Source organism: Oncorhynchus mykiss, chromosome 7 (assembly GCF_057628025.1).
Source record: "Oncorhynchus mykiss isolate SJ-2025 chromosome 7, ASM5762802v1, whole genome shotgun sequence".
NCBI classification, from domain to species: Eukaryota; Metazoa; Chordata; class Actinopteri; order Salmoniformes; family Salmonidae; genus Oncorhynchus; species Oncorhynchus mykiss.
The window spans coordinates 59,991,684-60,014,506 of NC_143028.1; the positions used below are offsets into that span (position 1 = coordinate 59,991,684).

Genomic DNA, 22,823 nt, shown 5'->3' on the forward strand with positions numbered 1-22,823 from the left:
CATAGGGTACTGTCTAGATCTACAATACTACTGCATCATAACAAATACAACCTCTGGCTTTATTTTTGCTATTTCAAGACCTACTGTATATCAACCACAACCTTCAAAATGCACAGAAAAGATCAGATCTGGTAAGTCATTGCATTTTCCTTTACTGGTTTTTGGGTGAGTTTTCCAGTGTGTATATTTTTTATAGGATTCAATCTGGACACCAGTGAAGTTCCAGCTGTTTGTGTGAAATCAAGTTGTCTTCATTACTTGAATGTTAGAATATTATCTGTCTTTAATGGATTTGTTTTGTTAATTTTCTTTACTTTTTTGTACAGAGTAATAATACTCATGTTGTTTCACGCTGCCTTTAGTCTTCTAGTTTTATGCATTCCGTGCTTTTGCCACATTTTATTGACAACTTTCACAGTTATAGACATACCGGTACTGAGGATGTAAAGAGAGACAGTCTTTTGTATAGATTTTGTTTCTTGTTCTGCTTAGGTTAGACAGATGAATACCTTTTTATGGAAATAATAAGTAGGATTGCATGATTCAAGATTCCTGTAAGGCAACCCTCATGGTCTGTCTGCCAGACCATGACAACAGGACATCTCACTTATACTGAAGGTGTATCTGAGTATATTCTGTCACGGTTTTCTTGGTGAGAGGGAGAGTCGGACCAAAATGCGGCGTGGTAAGTGTCCATGGTAAATCTTTAATAAAGAAAGTACTGACACTGCATACAAAACAATAAACAAATGACGACCGTGAAGCTACAAAATAGACCTGAGCTGACAAGCCACTAACATAGACAATCACCCACAAACAGTGCAACCCAGGCTACCTAAGTATGATTCTCAATCAGAGACAACTAATGACACCTGCCTCTGATTGAGAACCATACTAGGCCAAAACATAGAAATAGACAAACTAGACATGTAACATAGAATGCCCACCCAGCTCACACCCTGACCAACCAAAACATAGAAATATACAAAGTAAACTATGGTCAGGGTGTGACAGTACCCCCCCCCCCAAGGTGCGGACTCCGGCCGCAAAACCTGAACCTATAGGGGAGGGTCTGGGTGGGCATCTGTCCGCGGTGGCGGCTCTGGTGCTGGACGTGGCCCCCACTTCACCTTAGTCTTCCCCCACCTTATCCTCTTCCGTGGCCTCCTCACCATGGCAACTCTTCTCAATGGACAGAGGGGCGGCAGCTCGGGACAGAGGGGCGGAAGCTCTGGACAGAGGGGCGGAAGCTCCTGGCTGACTGGCAGATCTGGAAGAGTCTGGTTGACTGGCAGATCTGGAAGAGTCTGGTTGACTGGCAGATCTGGAAGAGTCTGGTTGACTGGCAGATCTGGAAGAGTCTGGTCGACGGGCAGATCTGGAAGCTCCATGCTGACTGGCTGCTCTGGCTGCTCCATGCTGACTGGCTGCTCCATGCTGACTGGCAGCTCTGGCTGCTCCATGCTGAGTGGCTGCCCAATGCTGACTGGCTGCTCTGGCTGCTCCATGCTGACTGGCTGCTCTGGCTGCTCCATGCTGACTGGCTGCTCCATGCTGACTGGCTGCTCTGGCTGCTCCATGCTGACTGGCGGCCCTGGCTGCTCCATGCTGACTGGCGGCCCTGGCTGCTCCATGCTGACTGGCGGCCCCATGCTGACTGGCAGCTCTGGCTGCTCCATGCTGACTGACTGCTCTGGCTGCTCCATGCTGACTGGCGGCCCTGGCTGCGCCATGCTGACTGGCGGCCCTGGCTGCGCCATGCTGACTGGCGGCCCTGGCTGCGCCATGCTGACTGGCGGCCCTGGCTGCGCCATGCTGACTGGCGGCCCTGGCTGCGCCATGCTGACTGGCGGCCCTGGCTGCGCCATGCTGACTGGCAGCTCTGGCGGCTCCATGCTAACTGGCAGCTCTGGCGGCTCCATGCTAACTGGCAGCTCTGGCGGCTCCTTGCAGACTGGCAGCTTTGGCGGCATCCTGCAGACTGGCAGCTCTGGCAGCTCTATGCAGACTGGCAGCTCTATGCAGACTGGCAGCTCCTTGCAGACTGGCAGCTCCTTGCAGACTGGCAGCTCCTTGCAGACTGGCAGTTCTGAACAGGCGGGAGACTCCGGCAGCACTGTAGAGGCGGAAAGCTCTGACAGCGCTAAACAGGCGGGAGACTCCGACAGCGCTGGAGAGGAGGAAGGCTCCGACAGCGCTGGACAGGCGAGGCGCACTGTAGGCCTGATGCGTGGTGCTGGCACTGGTGGTACTTGGCCGAGGACACGCACAGGAAGCCTGGTGCGGGGAGCTGCTACCGGAGGGCTGGGGTGTGGAGGTGGTACTGGAAAGACCGGACCGTGCAGGCGCACTGGAGCTCTTGAGCACCGAGCCTGCCCAACCTTACCTGGTTGAATGCTCACGGTCGCCCTGCCAGTGCGGCGAGGTGGAATAGCCCGCACTGGGCTATGCAGGCGAACCGGAGACACCGAGCGCAAGGCTGGTGCCATGTAAGCCGGCCCAAGGAGACGCACTGGGGACCAGATGCGTAGAGCCGGCTTCATGGCATTAGGCTCGACGCTCAATCTAGCCCGGCTATGCACCCGCACTGGAGACACCGTGCGCACCACTGCATAACACGGTGCCTGTCCGGTCTCTCTAGCCCCCCGGTAAGCACAGGGAGTTTGCGCAGGTCTCCTACCTGGCATAGCCATACTCCCTATTAGCCCCCCCCCCCCCCCCAATAAATTTTTGGGGCTGACTCTCAGGCTTCCATCCGCGTCGCCGTGCTGCCTCCTCATACCAGCGCCTCTGCTTTCGCCGACTCTAGTTCCTCTTTGGGGCGGCGATATTCTCCAGGCTGTGCCCAGGGTCCTTTACCGTCCAAATTGTCCTCCCAAGTCCATTTCTCCAAGTAATGCAGCCTCTCCCACTGCTGCTGCTGCTCCTTCCTCTGTTCCCTCTCCTGCTGCTGCTGCCTGTTGACACGCTGCTTGGTCCGTTTGTGGTGGGTGATTCTGTCACGGTTTTCTTGGTGAGAGGGAGAGTCGGACCAAAATGCGGCGTGGTAAGTGTCCATGGTAAATCTTTAATAAAGAAAATACTGACACTGCATACAAAACAATAAACAAATGACGACCGTGAAGCTACAAAATAGACCTGAGCTGACAAGCCACTAACATAGACAATCACCCACAAACAAACAGTGCAACCCAGGCTACCTAAGTATGATTCTCAATCAGAGACAACTAATGACACCTGCCTCTGATTGAGAACCATACTAGGCCGAAACATAGAAATAGACAAACTAGACATGTAACATAGAATGCCCACCCAGCTCACACCCTGACCAACCAAAACATAGAAATATACAAAGTAAACTATGGTCAGGGTGTGACATATACTATACCATGGTTGGGTTCAATTTGAAATTAAGTCCGTAAATTCAGGAAGTACTTTTAAATTCCAATTCAAAAACTGAAATTAAATTCTCAATAAATTTAAAAAGAGAAGCTATTTGTTTCAAAAGCTTTTCAATTTCAATTGACCCTAACCCTGTGCTATACACCCATAATGTATGTTAAGTAAAATCACATGTAGTCTAGGATGCAAACTATTCCAGTTCATGCACATTCACGATAGAAAATACAAGACCTGTCTTATAAAAATGTCAGATTCTGTGTGGGAACTAAATTGTCACTGAGGGGACCATGTTAATAATAATGATTATTATAATTTATGCCATTTAGCAGACCCTTTATCCAAGTATTGCCCATGACAGGATAGTTATTGTTCCCAGCTCCTGCTCTATACAGTCAGTGTTATCCTCTTCTTGTTCCTTTAGTCATGATGACTACCAGAAGACAGCCAGCTGGCTCCTGTCCCAGACGCAGCACAGGTCCAAAGTGGCCATCATCAGTGGCTCCTGTCCCAGACGCAGCACAGGCCCAAAGTGGCCATCATCAGTGGCTCCTGTCCCAGACGCAGCACAGGCCCAAAGTGGCCATCATCAGTGGCTCCTGTCCCAGACGCAGCACAGGCCCAAAGTGGCCATCATCAGTGGCTCCGGACTGGGCATGCTGGCTGATGCCCTCAAGTGCCAGGACTCCTGTCCTTACTCTGACATCCCTGGGTTCCCACAGAGCACAGGTGAGAGAAAAAAATGTAATATGAAAAAAGAAAGAAAGAAAGAAGGAAAGAGAGAGATATGGGAACTGGGAATGTTCACATGGACCAAGGGCAGAAGTTTGTGTAACATACACTGGTTGTTACAATAAGAAAGACAACAATGATCAACATAATATACCTAACACACCACAATGGCCATGATGACATTAACTTGGAATATTTGTTAGGAAAATAGAACAGTCAGCTTTTTGGGGAGCTAAAAGGAAAGACGTGTGTTTGCATGCAGGGCCGTTTCCACATGTATGAGGGACACTCACTCTGTAAGGTCAGTACCAGATCACAGCCATCAGTATCGAGAAACAATGAAAAAAGTGTTAACACACATTCCAATTGGCACAAATAGATGAAAAATAACAGCTGTTACTGTCCACTTAGGGAGCAAATATTACTACCAAGACACACACCATATAAGGAACTTTCTCATTCCTCATCAACCCTCACCCTTCCCCTGGTCATTTCTCAATCATGCACTAATCAAGCGTCGCCCCACCTCAGTGTGTGTATATATATGTATATATAGATAGGTGTGTCCAAGGGTCTGACTGGTATGTATATATATATATATATATACACACACACCTACTCGTCTTTATTTTTTTCTTTATTTTTTATTATTTTCTACATTGTAGAATAATAGTGAAGACTTCAAAACTTTGAAATAACATGTATAGAATCATGTAGTAACCAAAAAAGTGCTAAACAAATGAAAATGTATTTTATATTTGAGATTCTTCAAAGTAGCCATCCTTGCCTTGATGACAACTTTGCACACTCTTGGCATTCTCTCAACCAGCTTCATGACGTAAACACCTGCAATGCATTTCAATTAACAGGTGTGCCTTGTTAAAAGTAAATGTGCGTAATTTATTTTCTACTTAATGCATTTGAGCCAATCAGTTGTGTTGCGACAAGGTAGGGGTGCTATACAGAAGATAGCCCTATTTGGTAAAAGACCAAGTCCATATTGTGGCAAGAACAGCTCAAAAAAGCTAAGGGAAACCAGAGTCCATCATTACTTTAAGACATGAAGGTCAGACAATGCGGAACATTTCAAGATCTTTGAACGTATCTTCAAGTGCAGTTGCAAAAACCACCAAGTACTATGATGAAACTGGCTCTCATGAGGACCGCCACAGGAAAGGAAGACCCAGAGTTACCTCTGCTACAGAGGATAAGTACATTAGAGTAACCAGCCTCAGAAATTGCAGCCCAAATAAATGCTTCACAGAGTTCAAGTAACAGACACATCTCAACATCAGCTGTTCAGAGGAGACTGTGTGAATCAGGCCTTCGTGGTTGAATTACTGCAAAGAAACGACTACAAAAGGACACCAATAAGAAGATGAGACTTGCTTGGGCCAAGAAACACAAGCAATAGACATTAAAACGATGGAAATCTTTCCTTTAGTCTGATGAGTCCAAATGAGATGTTTGGTTCGAAGCGCCTTGTAAGATGCAGAGTAGGTGAACGGATGATCACCGCATGTGTGGTTCCCACCGTGAAGCATGGAGGAGGAGGTATGGTGTGGGGGTGCTTTGCTGGTGACACTGTCAGTGATTAATTTAGAATTCAAGGCACACTTAACCAGCATGGCTACCACAGCGATACTCTACCCCATTTGGTTTGCACTTAGTGGGACTATCATTTGTTTTTCAACAGGACAATGACCCAACTCACATACAGGCTGTGTAAGTGCTATTTGACTAAGAAGGAGAGTGATGGAGTGCTGCATCAGATGACCTGGCCTTCACAATCACCTGACCTCAACCAAATTGAGATGGTTTGGGCTGAGTCGGACCGCAGAGTGAATGAAAAGCAGCCAACAAGTGCTCAGCATATGTGGGAACTCTTTCAAGACTGTTGGAAAAGCATTCCAGGTGAAGCTAGTTGAGAGAATGCCAAGTGTGCAAATCTGTCATCAAGGCAAAGGGTGGCTACTTTGAAGAATCTCAAATATAAATGTAGCGGGTGTCGTCGTCGGATGAGGAGGAATCGGACCAAAGCGCAGCGTTGTGAGTGTTCATGACTTTTATTTAACTGAACACTGAAACAAAAAGAACAAAGTGCAAACTGAAACAGTCCTGTCAGGTGCAGAAAACACTAAACAAAAAACAACTACCCACAAAACATAGGTGGGAAAAAGCTACCTAAGTGTGGTTCCCAATCAGAGACAACGATAGTCAGCTGTCCCTGATTGAGAACCATACCCGGCCAAAACAAAGAAATACAAAACATAGGAAAAGGAACATAGAATGCCCACCCAAATCACACCCTGACCAAACCAAAATAGAGACAGAAAAAGCTCTCTAAGGTCAGGGCGTGACAATAAAATATGTTAGAATTAGTTTAACACTTTTTTGGTTTCTACAGGATTCCAAATGTGTTATTTAATAGTGTTGATGTGTTCACTATTATTATACAATGTAGAAAATAGTAAAAATAAAGAAAACCCTTGAATGAATAGGTGTGTTCAAACTTTTGACTGGTACTGAACAACAATATAAATGCAACATACAACAATTTCAAAGACTTGACTGAGTTACAGTTCATATAAGGAAATCAGTCAATTGAAATAAATTCATTAGGCCCTAATCTATGGATTTCACATGACTGGGAATACAATTCTGCATCTGTTGGTCACAAAAAAGTAGGGGCGTGGATCAGAAAACCAGTCAGTATCTGATGTGACCACCATTTGCCTGATGCAGCGTGACAAATCTCCTTCACATAGAGTTGATCAGGCTATTGATTGTGGCCCGTGGAATGTTGTGCCACTCCGCTTCAATGGGTGTGCGCAGTTGCTGGAAATTATTGGGAACTGGAACGCGCTGTCGTACATGTCCATCCAGAACATCCCAAACATGCTCAATGGGTGACATGTCTGGTGAGGATGCAGGCCATGGAAGAACTGGGACATTTTCAGCTTCCAATAATTGTGTACAGATCCTAGCGACATGGGGCTGTGCATTATCATGCTGAAACATTGTGATGGCGGTGGATGAATGGCACGACAATGGGCCTCAGGTTCTCGTTACGGCATCTCTGTGCATTCAAATTGCCATCGATAAAATGCAATTGTGTTCGTTGTCCGTAGCTCATGCCTGCCCATACCATAACCCTACCACCACCATGGGGCACTCTGTTCACAATGGTAACATCAGTAAACTGCTCACCAACACGACGCCATTGCAACCTGGATTCATCCATAAAGAGCACACTTCAGCCATCGAAGGTGAGCATTTGCCGACAGACGTCGGCAAATGCGTTCTAGATGGTAGCAGGCCGAACAGGCCGTGGCTCAGGTCCTTGATGATCTTCTTGGCCTTCCTGTGACACTGGGTACTGTAGATGTCCTGGAGGGCAGGCACTGTGCCCCCAGTGATGCGTTGGGCTGACCTCACCACCCTCTGGAGAGCCCTGCGGTTGCGGGCGGTGCAATTGCCGTCCTAGGCGGTGATACAACCCAACAGAATGCTGTCGATGGTGCATGAGGGTCTTAGGTGCCAAGCTAAATTTCTTCAGCCTCCTGAGGTTAAAGAGGCACTGTTGCGCCCTCTTCACCACGCTGTCTATGTGGAAGGACCATTTCAGGTCCTCAGTGATGTGCACGCAGAGGAACTTGAATTTTTTTCCCCTTTCCACTTCGATGTGGATGAGGGTATGCTCTCTCTGCTGTCTCCTGTAGTCCACAATCACCTCCTCATTCACAATCAAGAGAGAGGTTATTTTACTTGCACCATTCTGCCAGGGCTCTCACCTCAGCCCTGTAGGCTGTCTCGTCGTTGTTGGTAATCAGGCCTACCATTGGTTGTGTCGTCAGCAAACTTAATGATGGAGTTGGAGACGTGCGTGGCTATGCAGTCATGGATGAACAGAGAGTACAAGAGGGAGCTGAGCATGCACCCTGTGTGTCCACCGTGTTGAGGATCAGCGTGGTAGAGCAGTGGTTGTTGCCTACCTTCATCAACTTGGGGTTGGCCTGTCAGGAAGTCTAGGATCCAGTTGCACAGGGCGTGGATCAGATCTAGGGCCCTGAAGCTTGGAGGGAACTATGTGCGTTTGAGCCACATAGTTTTTGACTGGACTTTACATGCTTTTTCGATGCTAGCTACATGCTTTGTTATTGTAGACATCATGCATTTAGCTAGCTTGCTAATGTCGAGTAATAGTCGATCCGATGCCCCTGCCAATGTGAAAAATCATTGTAATGTAGCCTACAGCTGAATGAGCCAAAAACTTATGCAAGTGCAGTTTTGACCATACTATACAGGCTTGTTAACATGCTTGTTAGTATTTTATGGGTTTTCCATCTCAAATTGGTAGTTTTAGTCTATTCACTTCTTGATCAGAGTCTTGATCGAAAAGCTATGAGCAAAGTAGTCTCACGGAAGCTCTACCATTCCCGTAATGTTGTTTCAATATGGCTGTGACCACATCTCTCTCAACTTGTGTGAGGCGCTCGAAAAACGTATAATATTATGTTCTAAAGCATTTTCATAACATCACGTTCAACAAGGTAACCTAACATGGACATGTAAAACAATGTTGTTGGTTGATTTGAGTGTTTTAGTTCCACTTAATATTGCACCACTTTTCTTTTCTTGAGGAGGAATGTTAGTGGAGGCTTGACATAGTTCCTGATATGTATAGCTGGCCTTTAAATGGTATGATTCTAGAGCATTATTAGAGAAAAAACGAATACAGGGGGAAACACTCTCACTCACAATTTAGTATTATAATTTTAAGATTATAAGCATGACGTTTCATCCCACCAGGCCTTTATCAAGACCTTGAAAGGCAATGAGAAACAGTAGAACTTCACACTTTTCCACAACCACAGCTCTGCATTTGTTCATTAGATGAACAAACCTGCATGATGTTGACATGCTCTGCTACAAAGTGTTGACAAGCTCTGCTCTCATGCATGTCAACATAATGTATGACTACTGTAGAGCATTGCTAGGCTATTCATGTCTCTGTTCAGAGTGATGAGATTGTAGATAAGCGATTCCTCCTTTAGGATAGCTAACTGAGTCCATGGTTATGTCCCGAATTGCATCCTATTCCCTACATAGTGTACTACTTCTGACCAACGCCCATAGATTGGTGCACTATAACTAGTGCACAATTTGGGAATAGGGTACCATTTCCATTTGAGACGCACATGTGGTGGCAGAATTTGCGATGAGCTGTTGTAACATCTCAAGGGATATGTTCTGTGTTGTGTTGCAACTTGTTTTGGGTTACCCCTATAATTTTCTCTCTCTCCTTGTCTCTCTCTCTCCTTATCTCTCTCTCTCTCTTTCTCTCTCTCTCTCTTTCTCTCTCTTTCTCTCTCTCAGACTACCTTTCCTGTGCGGGTATTTAAGCTCTTGGGGGTGGAGACCATGATTGTGACCGATGCAGCAGGCTCACTGGCAGACAGCTACCAGGTTGGGGACATCATGACTGGCTGGGCTCAATCCCCTCAATGGACCCAATGATGACAAGTGAGTGAGATCTTCTAGTCTAGGTCAGTGGTTCCCACTTTATAATGGGTCCTACTAACTAATTACCACAAACAACCTTAAACCTTGTTAACTTCCAGATAGATTATAGGTTCTAGCATGTTCCCAGATCTGTTTTTATTCTCTTGCTAACAGTGCTAGATAGATTTGTCTATTTAAGTGGTTGGTGATTGTTGCCATGATAAGATAATAATTTTATAAGATGTCATATTTGTGCATTAGACTTTTATTACTTCATAAACGTGAAGGCCCCCACTTTAATACATTCTAGTATGTAGTAGTAGGTGTTTTTTGTATCTTCTCTCCTCTCCTCTTCTCCTCATAGGAATGAGCACAGCACCAGAGGTGGTGGTAGCCACACAATGTGGCATGAGGGTGTTTGACGACACTGAGTCAGTCAACCACGAAGCTGGCCATACATTTTAAGAGTAGGGGTGTTAACCCCGGTGTCCTGGCTAAATTCCCAATCTGGCCCTCAAACCATCACGGTCACCTAATAATCCCCAGTTTTACAATTGGCTCATTCATCCCCCTCCTCTCCCCTGTAACTATTCCCCAGGTCGTTGCTGCAAATGAGAACGTGTTCTCAGTCAATTTACCTGGTAAAATAAAGGATAAATAAAATATTCAGATAATTTTATAGATTAATATAATTGTGCACATTTATATTTAAGATATTGCTTAGTGGTGCTTTTAATTCATGTAAAATACAATCTGTATTTTAATTGTATTGTTACTCAACTTTTTTCGGATATTGAGTACGGATTGCACCGACATTCTGCGATGCTTTATCACATTAAAAAAACGATTATGGAAGAATTGTGTTATCTCATTCCAGATAAGTGCAAATCGCTGTCACACCAACTTGCTAAATTTGTATTTACTATTTTTGTTTCAAAATAAATGGTTGAACTAGAATGTAGACTAAATGCAAGCTACAAAGGAATACAGGCAAAATATTGCCTGCTACGTATTGTAACGACCCTGGGTTTATAAACCCGGAAATCGACCATGCTTTTGCAGCACAGTCGATAGCGCGCCGGACCTCAGGCTAGAAGGTCAAGGGTTCGAGACCTGCTCCCTGCTGTTTCATTACAGTCTGTTTATCTCTCGGATCCGCGCTCAGTGTAGCCTTTTTGGTTACCCAAATTCGAATCCAGAATGCTTCGTCCATGTTCCAGTAGGTGGCGGTCTTTTTCGTCGTCGATGTGGTTGCTATGACGAAGAGAAGCGTTACAGAACATTCCGGAGTAACTTTTATGTTATGCAGCTAGACTACAGATATATTTTCAAGGTTGCAAGTCGTATTTATATTTCAAAAGTTAGAATGACTTATTATGCTCCAAGTTCAGCTTTGGAATAAATGTATTACAACGTATTGATGTAAAAACATAATGAATGTACTGCCAAACCATCTTGTCAAGTCACTGAAGGAAGATTTCAAGAAATTGGTAAGTTCACATACATTATATATATATATATATATATATATATATATATATATATATATATATATATATATATATATATATATATACATACATACATACATATGTATGTATGTATGTATGTATATATATATATATATATATATATATATATATATATATATGTATATATATATATATATACACACATACATACATACATACATAGAAGATAGAGACAGAACCATATATAGACAGACAGAGAGGCAGACAGACAGACATAAGTCACACATACACACACACACACACACACACACACACAATACAAAGTAGTAATATCTGTTTAGGATTACAGCAAGTGGGAGAGATGCAACAGGAGCAAGACAGAGCCCCCTCCCTGGGTGATTCTGCCCCCACTGCACAACAAGACTACTGGCTCACCAAGCGAGCGTTCTCCAGCGACAGGGAGAGAGGAGAGTGGGACCTCCTCTGCCACCCATAACTTTTTTCCAACAACCGACAAGCCAGGTAAACTATGAACTCATCTTTGAATGTAAAATATGTTAAATTGAGGATATTAGGTTGACATGCTGGAATGAAAAGATTCACTGAATGAAAATCCAGCTTCATATGATGCAGAAGGCATAAATTGTCAATGGGAAATTAACTAAAATGGTTGACTTCATGTTTTGCCTTTGACAGGGAAGTCTCACCCCAACACTGGCCATGAAGAGTCCACTGCGTCATCTATGGGACGACTCTCTCGACGGAGGAGGAACGAAAGAGTGAAGCTGGACCCCATCACTTTGAAGAAACAAGAAAATATCAAAACACTGAACGTATTTATAAGACATTAAATAAGTGATCAGTAAAATCCTCAGCTATTGAATAGTAGACGTTCCTGTCATCATGTTGAGTCGATAGCCACAGTCAACCACTAGAGGGAGTAATACGCCATAAGAAATAATCCATGGCAGTAATAGATTTAGACCAGCTGTATCAAAATTATTACATGGACGGCATAGTTTCTGCTAGTTTTTATTATTTCCTTTTAATTTGTGTCCAATTAAGACAAACAGGTGAGGGGAGTTCCTAACTAATTAGTGACCTCAATTGATCAATCAAGTACAAGGGAGGTGTGATTTAGAGACACGTTATAAAGTGTGCACCAGACCACAAGATCTACACTTAAAACACAATACTGCATAAATAGGAAAGGTATTTAATTTGACATGTAAATAAACAAATAACAACCACTTTCAGTTGCTGATTATGTCGAGGAAGAAGGCCCTAGTGGAGCTGGAGAAGCACTGTGCATTGCTGCAGGAGAGCAACGTCCGTATGGCCGGGGAGATAGACAGCACAGACAGACAGTCAGTGTCCAGTGCCAGGGAATTCCTCATCCGGCATGACAAATTAGGGGTGAGTACATAGAATCTATGTCATTCTATTCCTCTATATCTGCTCTATTGACGACAGGACACACTTGTGTCCTAGTACTCACGCAAATAGATTGGGCAAGCATCTCACTGTCTATTCTACTGCACTCGTATGTAACTGTATTCTCTAGATATGATAGAACTACAGAAGTACCAAGTATACTGTAGATATGATAGAAGAACAGTTTTCGTCCTAGCACCACACAGCTGATTCAAATAACCAACTCATCATCAAGCTTTGATTATTTGAAACAGCTGTGTAGTACTAGGGCAAAAAACTAAATGTGCACACTTTGGGGGTTAGGTTAGTTAGGCTATAGATCACCATCAGCTGTAACAGTCAGTTAGACTATAGATCACCATCAGCTGTAACAGTCAGTTAGACTATAGATCACCATCAGCTGTAACAGTCAGTTAGACTATGGACCACCATCAGCTGTAACAGTCAGTTAGACTATAGATCACCATCAGCTGTAACAGTCAGTTAGACTATAGATCACCATCAGCTGTAACAGTCAGTTAGACTATGGACCACCATCAGCTGTAACAGTCAGTTAGACTATGGACCACCATCAGCTGTAACAGTCAGTTAGACTATAGATCACCATCAGCTGTAACAGTCAGTTAGACTATAGATCACCATCAGCTGTAACGGTCAGTTAGACTATAGATCACCATCAGCTGTAACAGTCAGTTAGACTATAGATCACCATCAGCTGTAACAGTCAGTTAGACTATAGATCACCATCAGCTGTAACAGTCAGTTAGACTATAGATCACCATCAGCTGTAACAGTCAGTTAGACTATGGACCACCATCAGCTGTAACAGTCAGTTAGACTATGGACCACCATCAGCTGTAACAGTCAGTTAGACTATAGATCACCATCAGCTGTAACAGTCAGTTAGACTATAGATCACCATCAGCTGTAACGGTCAGTTAGGCTATAGATCACCATCAGCTGTAACAGTCAGTTAGACTATAGATCACCATCAGCTGTAACGGTCCGTTAGACTATAGATCACCATCAGCTGTAACAGTCAGTTAGACTATAGATCACCATCAGCTGTAACAGTCAGTTAGACTATAGGTCACCATCAGCTGTAACAGTCAGTTAGACTATAGATCACCATCAGCTGTAACAGTCAGTTAGACTAAAGATCACCATCAGCTGTAACGGTCCGTTAGACTATAGATCACCATCAGCTGTAACAGTCAGTTAGACTAAAGATCACCATCAGCTGTAACAGTCAGTTAGACTATAGATCACCATCAGCTGTAACAGTCAGTTAGACTATAGATCACCATCAGCTGTAACGGTCCGTTAGACTATAGATCACCATCAGCTGTAACGGTCCGTTAGGCTATAGATCACCATCAGCTGTAACGGTCCGTTAGACTATATATCACCATCAGCTGTAACGGTCCGTTAGACTATAGATCACCATCAGCTGTAACGGTCCGTTAGACTATAGATCACCATCAGCTGTAACGGTCAGTTAGACTATAGATCACCATCAGCTGTAACGTTCAGTTAGACTATAGATCACCATCAGCTGTAACGGTCGGGTAGGCGATAACAGTGTAACAGTGTGAGCACCTTTCTTTATGTTATCTCAGAACCTGATATTCTCCTTGAGAAGTTAAGATGTACTAAGACTCTTGTAATGTAGTAAACCAATACCACCATTTGTACCATTACATACCATTATATACAGTGGGGAGAACAAGTATTTGATACACTGCCAATTTTACAACGCATGTAGAGGTCTGTAATTTTTATCATAGGTACACTTCAACTGTGAGAGACGGAATCTAAAACAAAAATCCAGAAAATCACATCAACTGTATTCTCTAGATATGATAGAACTACAGAAGTACCAAGTATACTGTAGATATGATAGAAGAACAGTTTTCGTCCTAGCACCACACAGCTGATTCAAATAACCAACTCATCATCAAGCTTTGATTATTTGAAACAGCTGTGTAGTACTAGGGCAAAAAACTAAATGTGCACACTTTGGGGGTTAGGTTAGTTAGGCTATAGATCACCATCAGCTGTAACAGTCAGTTAGACTATAGATCACCATCAGCTGTAACAGTCAGTTAGACTATAGATCACCATCAGCTGTAACGGTCAGTTAGACTATAGATCACCATCAGCTGTAACGGTCAGTTAGACTATAGATCACCATCAGCTGTAACAGTCAGTTAGACTATAGATCACCATCAGCTGTAACGGTTAGTTAGACTATAGATCACCATCAGCTGTAACAGTCAGTTAGACTATAGATCACCATCAGCTGTAACGGTTAGTTAGGCTATAGATCACCATCAGCTGTAACAGTCAGTTAGACTATAGATCACCATCAGCTGTAACGGTCAGTTAGACTATAGATCACCATCAGCTGTAACGGTCAGTTAGACTATAGATCACCATCAGCTGTAACAGTCAGTTAGACTATAGATCACCATCAGCTGTAACGGTCAGTTAGACTATAGATCACCATCAGCTGTAACGGTCAGTTAGACTATAGGTCACCATCAGCTGTAACGGTCAGTTAGACTATAGATCACCATCAGCTGTAACAGTCAGTTAGACTATAGATCACCATCAGCTGTAACAGTCAGTTAGACTATAGATCACCATCAGCTGTAACAGTCAGTTAGACTATGGACCACCATCAGCTGTAACAGTCAGTTAGACTATAGATCACCATCAGCTGTAACAGTCAGTTAGACTATAGATCACCATCAGCTGTAACAGTCAGTTAGGCTATAGATCACCATCAGCTGTAACAGTCAGTTAGACTATAGATCACCATCAGCTGTAACAGTCAGTTAGACTATAGATCACCATCAGCTGTAACAGTCAGTTAGACTATAGATCACCATCAGCTGTAACGGTTAGTTAGACTATAGATCACCATCAGCTGTAACAGTCAGTTAGACTATAGATCACCATCAGCTGTTAACGGTTAGTTAGACTATAGATCACCATCAGCTGTAACAGTCAGTTAGACTATAGATCACCATCAGCTGTAACAGTCAGTTAGACTATAGATCACCATCAGCTGTAACAGTCAGTTAGACTATAGATCACCATCAGCTGTAACAGTCAGTTAGACTATAGATCACCATCAGCTGTAACGGTCAGTTAGGCTATAGATCACCATCAGCTGTAACAGTTAGTTAGGCTATAGATCACCATCAGCTGTAACAGTCAGTTAGACTATAGATCACCATCAGCTGTAACAGTCAGTTAGACTATGGACCACCATCAGCTGTAACGGTCAGTTAGGCTATAGATCACCATCAGCTGTAACAGTCAGTTAGACTATAGATCACCATCAGCTGTAACGGTCAGTTAGACTATAGATCACCATCAGCTGTAACAGTCAGTTAGGCTATAGATCACCATCAGCTGTAACAGTCAGTTAGACTATAGATCACCATCAGCTGTAACGGTCAGTTAGGCTATAGATCACCATCAGCTGTAACAGTCAGTTAGGCTATAGATCACCATCAGCTGTAACAGTCAGTTAGACTATAGATCACCATCAGCTGTAACAGTCAGTTAGACTATAGATCACCATCAGCTGTAACAGTCAGTTAGACTATAGATCACCATCAGCTGTAACAGTCAGTTAGACTATGGACCACCATCAGCTGTAACAGTCAGTTAGACTATAGATCACCATCAGCTGTAACAGTCAGTTAGACTATGGACCACCATCAGCTGTAACAGTCAGTTAGACTATAGATCACCATCAGCTGTAACAGTCAGTTAGACTATGGATCACCATCAGCTGTAACAGTCAGTTAGACTATAGATCACCATCAGCTGTAACAGTCAGTTAGACTATGGATCACCATCAGCTGTAACAGTCAGTTAGACTATAGATCACCATCAGCTGTAACAGTCAGTTAGACTATAGATCACCATCAGCTGTAACGGTCAGTTAGACTATAGATCACCATCAGCTGTAACAGTCAGTTAGACTATAGATCACCATCAGCTGTAACAGTCAGTTAGACTATGGATCACCATCAGCTGTAACAGTCAGTTAGACTATAGATCACCATCAGCTGTAACAGTCAGTTAGACTATGGATCACCATCAGCTGTAACAGTCAGTTAGACTATGGATCACCATCAGCTGTAACAGTCAGTTAGACTATAGATCACCATCAGCTGTAACAGTCAGTTAGACTATGGATCACCATCAGCTGTAACAGTCAGTTAGACTATAGATCACCATCAGCTGTAACAGTCAGTTAGACTATAGATCACCATCAGCTGTAACGGTCAGTTAGACTATAGGTCACCATCAGCTGTAACAGTCAGTTAGACTATAGATCACCATCAGCTGTAACGGTCAGTTAGACTATAGATCACCATCAGCTGTAACGGTCCGTTAGACTATAGATCACCATCAGCTGTAATGGTCCGTTAGACTATAGATCACCATCAGCTGTAACGGTCCGTTAGACTATAGATCACCATCAGCTGTAACTGTCAGTTAGACTATAGATCACCATCAGCTGTAACGGTCAGTTAGACTATAGATCACCATCAGCTGTAACGGTCCGTTAGACTATAGATCACCATCAGCTGTAACGGTCCGTTAGACTATAGATCACCATCAGCTGTAACGGTCCGTTAGACTATAGATCACCATCAGCTGTAACAGTCAGTTAGACTATAGATCACCATCAGCTGTAACGGTCAGTTAGACTATAGATCACCATCAGCTGTAACGGTCGGGTAGGCGATAACAGTGTAACAGTGTGAGCACCTTTCTTTATGTTATCTCAGAACCTGATATTCTCCTTGAGAAGTTAAGATGTACTAAGACTCTTGTAATGTAGTAAACCAATACCACCATTTGTACCATTACATACCATTATATACAGTGGGGAGAACAAGTATTTGATACACTGCCAATTTTACAACGCATGTAGAGGTCTGTAATTTTTATCATAGGTACACTTCAACTGTGAGAGACGGAATCTAAAACAAAAATCCAGAAAATCACATTGTATGATTTTTAAGTAATTAATTTGCATTTTATTGCATGACATAAGTATTTGATATATCAGAAAAGCAGAACTTAATATTTGGTACAGAAACCTTTGTTTGCAATTACAGATATCATACGTTTCCTGTAGTTCTTGACCAGGTTTGCACACACTGCAGCAGGGATTTTGGCCCACTCCTCCATACATACCTTCTCCAGATCCTTCAGGTTTCGGGGCTGTCGCTGGGCAATACGGACTTTCAGCTCCCTCCAAAGATGTTCTATTGGGTTCAGGTCTGGAGACTGGCTAGGCCACTCCAGGACGTAGGAAAACCTGCAAAATCGGCAGTGTATCAAATACTTGTTCTCCCCACTGTAGAAGCATATTATTGGTACCCTGAATAAATAAAGTCTACCCTGTTTCTCTGTAAGAGTTCTATAGCTGCATTCAACAGCTGGAGCCACAGTCAGATGGAGCAGGCCAAGACAGAGGTACAGGAGGCTGAGACTGCTGCAAAGAACAAACTTTCGGGTAAGTGGTGATATTATAAATAATGTAAAATGCAGAGGCAACAAAGTTCAGTTTTTATTAATTGAGATGCCTTTGGCAGAGTGAGAATTATAAATCATAAGCAAATATAGTAGTACAGTAAGTCAAGTGTGCTTGTAAATTATGAATACTCTTTTGTTTTACAGTAAATGTGCCTGTGAATGTCGATATTAAATATTATTGTTGTGTGTGTGTGTGTGTGTGCATGTGTGACAGTGCAAGGAAAATCTGGTCGATTGGTGTTTGGGAACACAAAAGGGAAGACGTGTTTGCATGCAGGGCCGTTCCCTCATTTATGATTGAAGTGTCTGTGGGTAAGCCCTTGGTGTGTTACCTTGCCAGGTCTCCATGAGCAGCTGAGGGGGGTGAAGGCAGAGCTGGTGAACGCCCAGGCGGAGCTCCACACCCTGAAGACCTACAAGGATAAAGAGTACCCCGTCAAGGCCCTGCGCATTGCAGAGATAAAGAGAGAGATTGAGAAACTCAAAGAGACACAGCAGGTCAACAGGTCTCTCTCAATGGCAACTTCCTCCAATAAAACGCAATAGGCTGTAGTCTCATATGTTGTGTGCTGTTCATTCCTGTGGTTCCAGGATGAGAATGAGGACGTGAACTTGCTGTGCCAGACAGAGATAGTGTACCTGGAGAGACGATCCCAACACGAAGAGCAGGAAGTCCTCTCTGTCATAGCTAAGGTAGGATAGGATTTACTTCATTGTTCCTCAGGGAAAATTGGACACACAGCACTGCTGTATACAAAAATAAAAATAAACATCTATTATCACACACTCGACACAAACATAATACATAGGATACAAAGGTCTATAGTTCTTTGTGGATGAATGATTCTCACTTGCCGCTAAAATGTTTTATACAAACATTCAGTAAGTATCAGCACAGGTCTATTTCTGAAGCATATCTGGATTATAGGTGAAAATAACAGTGGAGGTTTTTTGTAATGAGCTAAAGTCAAACTTTATTGGAAGGGGTAGATGTTGACACCATTTCTCATGGCTTTACTCCTTTCTCTCTGTTTTCAGCAAAATGTTTCATATATTCCATGTGTCGTCAAACTGATGGCCGCACATAATCAGACGATAAAAAAAGAAATTGGAATCCACAAAAAGGTTTGGTTAATAATTACGAAAAGTTCTACCAATTTGATACTTCAACTAGTCATAATGGACTCAGACTCACTCTAACTCCATACAGGTCATCATGTGAAAATAACCCAATTTTTATTTTTACCATGGCATTATCGGAAAATGACTGTAATTGAAAAGGTATTTTCTTCCTCCTTTCTGTGTCACTCACTCATGCTTTCAACATTTCAGGAAATTGCGGAGCTGGAAGATAAGAACAGAGAGCTGATCAAGAGTGTCCAGGAACTGCAAATATCACGGACCAACATCAGGAAAGACATCTTTCAAGACGTTTTCCCCAAATCAGATAAGTATGTCAAGGTGATGGAAGGCACTTTACTGTACACTGCTGCTCTTAACAGGTTGTGTGATATCACCAATCCATGTCATGAGGGTGGGCACTTTAGACAATCTGGCTTTGGAAAAGGTTCTTGAGGGGGACTTTAAAACACCCATTAACCTTTCCTGAAGACACATTGTCTAAAGTGCATCTCTAAAACTAAAACAATTACTAATGATAACTTACTTGCCTTATTTTCTTTAAGAAACTATTACCAAAGAGTAGTACATTGAGAACTCTAGGTAAAGAATAGTACATTGACAACTCTAGGCAAAGAGTAGTACATTGACAACTCTAGGTAAAGAATAGTACATTGACAACTCTAGGCAAAGAGTAGTACATTGACAACTCTAGGTAAAGAATAGTACATTGACAACTCTAGGCAAAGAGTAGTACATTGACAACTCTAGGCAAAGAGTAGTACATTGACAACTCTAGGCAAAGAGTAGTACATTGACAACTCTAGGCAAAGAGTTTGACAATGTCATAATACCAACCATATACTGTCGATACCCACTGAACTGTTGGCTTGTTTATCTAGCTGACATCTTATCAGTGTCACAAAACCATCTAGACAGAACTAATAGACATGTGACAGAAATGTAACCTCTTCCTTGTTCCATCAAAATCGATGTCTCGGAAAGAGTAATGGGGTATCACCATCTAATATTACCCAGGGTTGAAAACAGACTTGTAGCGCCATCTTAAATTTAAATGAAGAAGCACAGCAGAGCGGAGTGAATCCCAGTCTGACATTAAAGGTTAATAAGGTGCTCAAATTTCCCCCCAGCCTGTTCCAAAGCAAGATGACACTCCACGCTGTAGACCATGAAAATCCCTCATACCTACAACTCATTAAATATTCAACCATAAAATGTTCCCCTCTGGGGAATACGTTCATTTCACGTGACATTTTATATAAGGGAGATTTAATGTTGAATTAGGGTATTGCCGAAATTACAATGTTTTTGGAAAACCTCCTGAATCTCACTTAGCAATGACAACTTTTTAGCACTGGCGTGTTTTAAGCCTAAGATAGGTTTACTATAAATATGACATTGAACTGTAAATGCAGATGTTCTAATTGGAAGTAGCTTTATTGCCTCCGTCTGATTTAAACTCATAATTTTCCAGGCTGGTAAATAGTGAGTCCACACAGATACAACTGATTTCTCTCACTCTAGTCACTTTAGAGGAGAAAGTACGTTTATTTAAACGTACCTGTTTTTTTCCCTTCTTCTGTGATATGATACAGTCTTCCAAAGGAGAAACGGCTGCCAGCTTGTTTATTCTGTATTTCAGAATTACTTTTGGCAATGGGAGATGTTACTTTCCAATCATTTGTTCTCATTCAGATACGTCATTTTTAGGATGGAAAATGTAGGTCTTAAACATCAGAATTAAAGTGGCCTACAGTACATCTGTCATAGGATGTCAATTGGGGAACACACTTGATGTGCATGTACTGTATCATTTTGTGTGTAATGTTTATTGTTTATTTGTTCATTAGGATTGTAGGTATCCATCAAGAATAGCGCATACTTAATCATCACGTCATTTCTGAAGGGTACTTTGTAATGGCACCAAAATACTTTCATCCTTATGGCATTAAGCCTTCACAAGCAATTAACATTTCCAAATGTATACTAAGTATGTACATAAGGAAAAGGTGTTCAGTGTGCATTAAGGTTCTAAATGTGTGTCGTGTTCATTCCAGATGCACCCCGGATATGGAGGTGACCTTAAACATCCCTCGTGAGGAGTGGCTCCCCATTTAGATGTGTGACAGACTAGGAGAGGCACGACTTGTGTGTCGCTCGGCTGCATTTAAACCTGCTGGGCTCTTCTTGGCACAACCCCAGAATTTCTGTTATACTGAGTCCCCATCTTCTCCTACTACAGTGCCCAATCTTCTTAAACCAAGTTCTGCATTGTAATACCAGTCAACTGGGGCCAATAAACATTGGTGAACATTTCTAATAAATACCTCCATGGTTCAATTTCAAATCCTTTGCATATTCTTTCTTCTCTTTTTTTGTGCAGTGGAATCATATGCAATTGTATCAAAACCTCTCCAATGAGCATATAATATGTTTATTGGTGTGATTTCATTCAGCTATAATTGCCAGTTGAATGTAATTTACTGCCCATTATCACATTCTTCAATGTGCCGGTCCACAGAAAATCCTGTTTAATATTTAGAATATGTTCTGTTGTTTGCTTTTTTTTCTCCACAGTAAGTGCCCCAGTGAGAGTAACCACTTCAAACCCTCCCATTCTTTACAAATCTCCTCAGACCCTGTAACTGTAGTTTTGGGAAGTCTCTGACTGTAATTTACTTAAGTGTGGGAAAGAAGCTGGCTTTCGGTGCAAGGCCTTCATCTGGCCATCTTACGGCCGACTGGTTTGATTACTTATTTTTTTCAGTTGGAAAACATTCAGCCAAGCCTCAGAAAATACAACTTCCTGGGAACGTTCTCTGGTCTGTGGCTAGGGGTGTGAACTCTGCCCACACAGTGTTAGGACAAAACTGATTTACAGATGTGTGTGTGTGTGTGTGTACTGCTTTACTCAAACAAACTATGCAGCATACAGCATACAGGTGCTTTTAGTGGAGACTGGGCTCACTTTGAAGATATTTCTGTACTTTATAAAGAGTTCAACACTGGGGCTTGATTTGACAAATCTAAACAGAATACTGTACTAATAGACATGGAAGTAAGGATAAAACACATCCTGTCCCCATATTTCGGTATTTAGGTGGGGACTCTAGATTTCTTTCACACTCATGTTATTTGATTTCTTTAGCCCGCTCTAGAGCTTAAGCTATTAACACGAAACCAACTTCCAAATGTCCATTCTGCCCAAACTCAGATTGCTTGAGAAAATATTATTGATAATATTTCTACTTTTTGAACTGTAACAATATTAAATGAGCTCCCAATGCATTTCAATGGCAAAAAAAAGGCCCATAGACTTGAATGGTAAACCTCCCCAAAATTCTAGACCTATATCCTCCTACACCGTTTAAGTTATCAACACCAAACCAAAGTTGATATGTTCAGACTGCCCCAACTTAGATTGTTTGTCAAAGGATATTTGATACTATGTATACTTTTGGAACTATAACCATTTTTTGTAATGTGCATAAATGAACATGGGTTTGAATGAGAACCATAGGAATACAGTGGTTGCTATCAAAATGGTCCTGCTCCTTGGTCAATTAAACT

At 42.6% G+C, this 22,823-nt stretch overlaps 2 protein-coding genes and 1 long non-coding RNA gene across 4 annotated transcripts in view; 2 read left to right on the forward strand and 1 right to left on the reverse strand.

The window, feature by feature from the left end:
• On the forward strand, positions 1 to 10,688 carry LOC149982623 (uncharacterized). Its single transcript, XM_090241562.1, has 3 exons — positions 1 to 131; positions 3,824 to 4,128; positions 9,511 to 10,688. The coding sequence occupies exons 1-3, from the start codon at positions 109 to 111 to the stop codon at positions 9,534 to 9,536; spliced, it is 354 nt and encodes a 117-aa protein (XP_090097688.1). The 5' UTR covers positions 1 to 108; the 3' UTR covers positions 9,537 to 10,688.
• Positions 10,670 to 21,600, forward strand: c7h20orf96 (chromosome 7 C20orf96 homolog). 2 transcript variants are annotated; one of them, XM_021610205.3, is made up of 10 exons: positions 10,670 to 11,126; positions 11,450 to 11,630; positions 11,805 to 11,941; positions 12,366 to 12,524; positions 17,994 to 18,093; positions 18,454 to 18,611; positions 18,705 to 18,806; positions 19,152 to 19,238; positions 19,446 to 19,574; positions 21,311 to 21,600. In XM_021610205.3, exons 1-10 carry the CDS (start codon positions 11,070 to 11,072, stop codon positions 21,350 to 21,352), a joined length of 1,152 nt encoding a protein of 383 aa, XP_021465880.1. In that variant the 5' UTR covers positions 10,670 to 11,069; the 3' UTR covers positions 21,353 to 21,600. The 2 variants fall into 2 exon arrangements, with proteins under 2 accessions (XP_021465880.1, XP_021465879.1); XM_021610204.3 differs by having other exon boundaries at positions 10,695 to 11,126; positions 19,446 to 19,564.
• Positions 17,768 to 22,823, reverse strand: part of LOC118965313 (uncharacterized) — a 6,393-nt gene continuing 1,337 nt past the window's right edge. Inside the window, exons 2-5 of the long non-coding RNA XR_016497367.1 lie at positions 18,753 to 18,860; positions 18,446 to 18,526; positions 17,978 to 18,072; positions 17,768 to 17,895 (exon numbers count right to left, since the gene is read on the reverse strand). This is a non-coding gene — a long non-coding RNA (uncharacterized LOC118965313). The remainder of the gene's footprint in view (positions 17,896 to 17,977; positions 18,073 to 18,445; positions 18,527 to 18,752; positions 18,861 to 22,823) is intronic.

Coding starts and splice junctions, on each gene's coding strand:
- LOC149982623 (XM_090241562.1), top strand. CDS start 109: ATGCACAGAAAAGATCAGATCTG. Junction 132..3,823: donor CACAGAAAAGATCAGATCTG/GTAAGTCATTGC, acceptor TTGTTCCTTTAG/TCATGATGACTACCAGAAGA. Junction 4,129..9,510: donor TGGGTTCCCACAGAGCACAG/GTGAGAGAAAAA, acceptor TCTCTCTCTCAG/ACTACCTTTCCTGTGCGGGT.
- c7h20orf96 (XM_021610204.3), top strand. CDS start 11,070: ATGAATGTACTGCCAAACCATCTTGTCAAGTCACTGAAGGAAGATTTC. Junction 18,612..18,704: donor AACTCAAAGAGACACAGCAG/GTCAACAGGTCT, acceptor CTGTGGTTCCAG/GATGAGAATGAGGACGTGAA. Junction 18,807..19,151: donor TCCTCTCTGTCATAGCTAAG/GTAGGATAGGAT, acceptor CTCTGTTTTCAG/CAAAATGTTTCATATATTCC.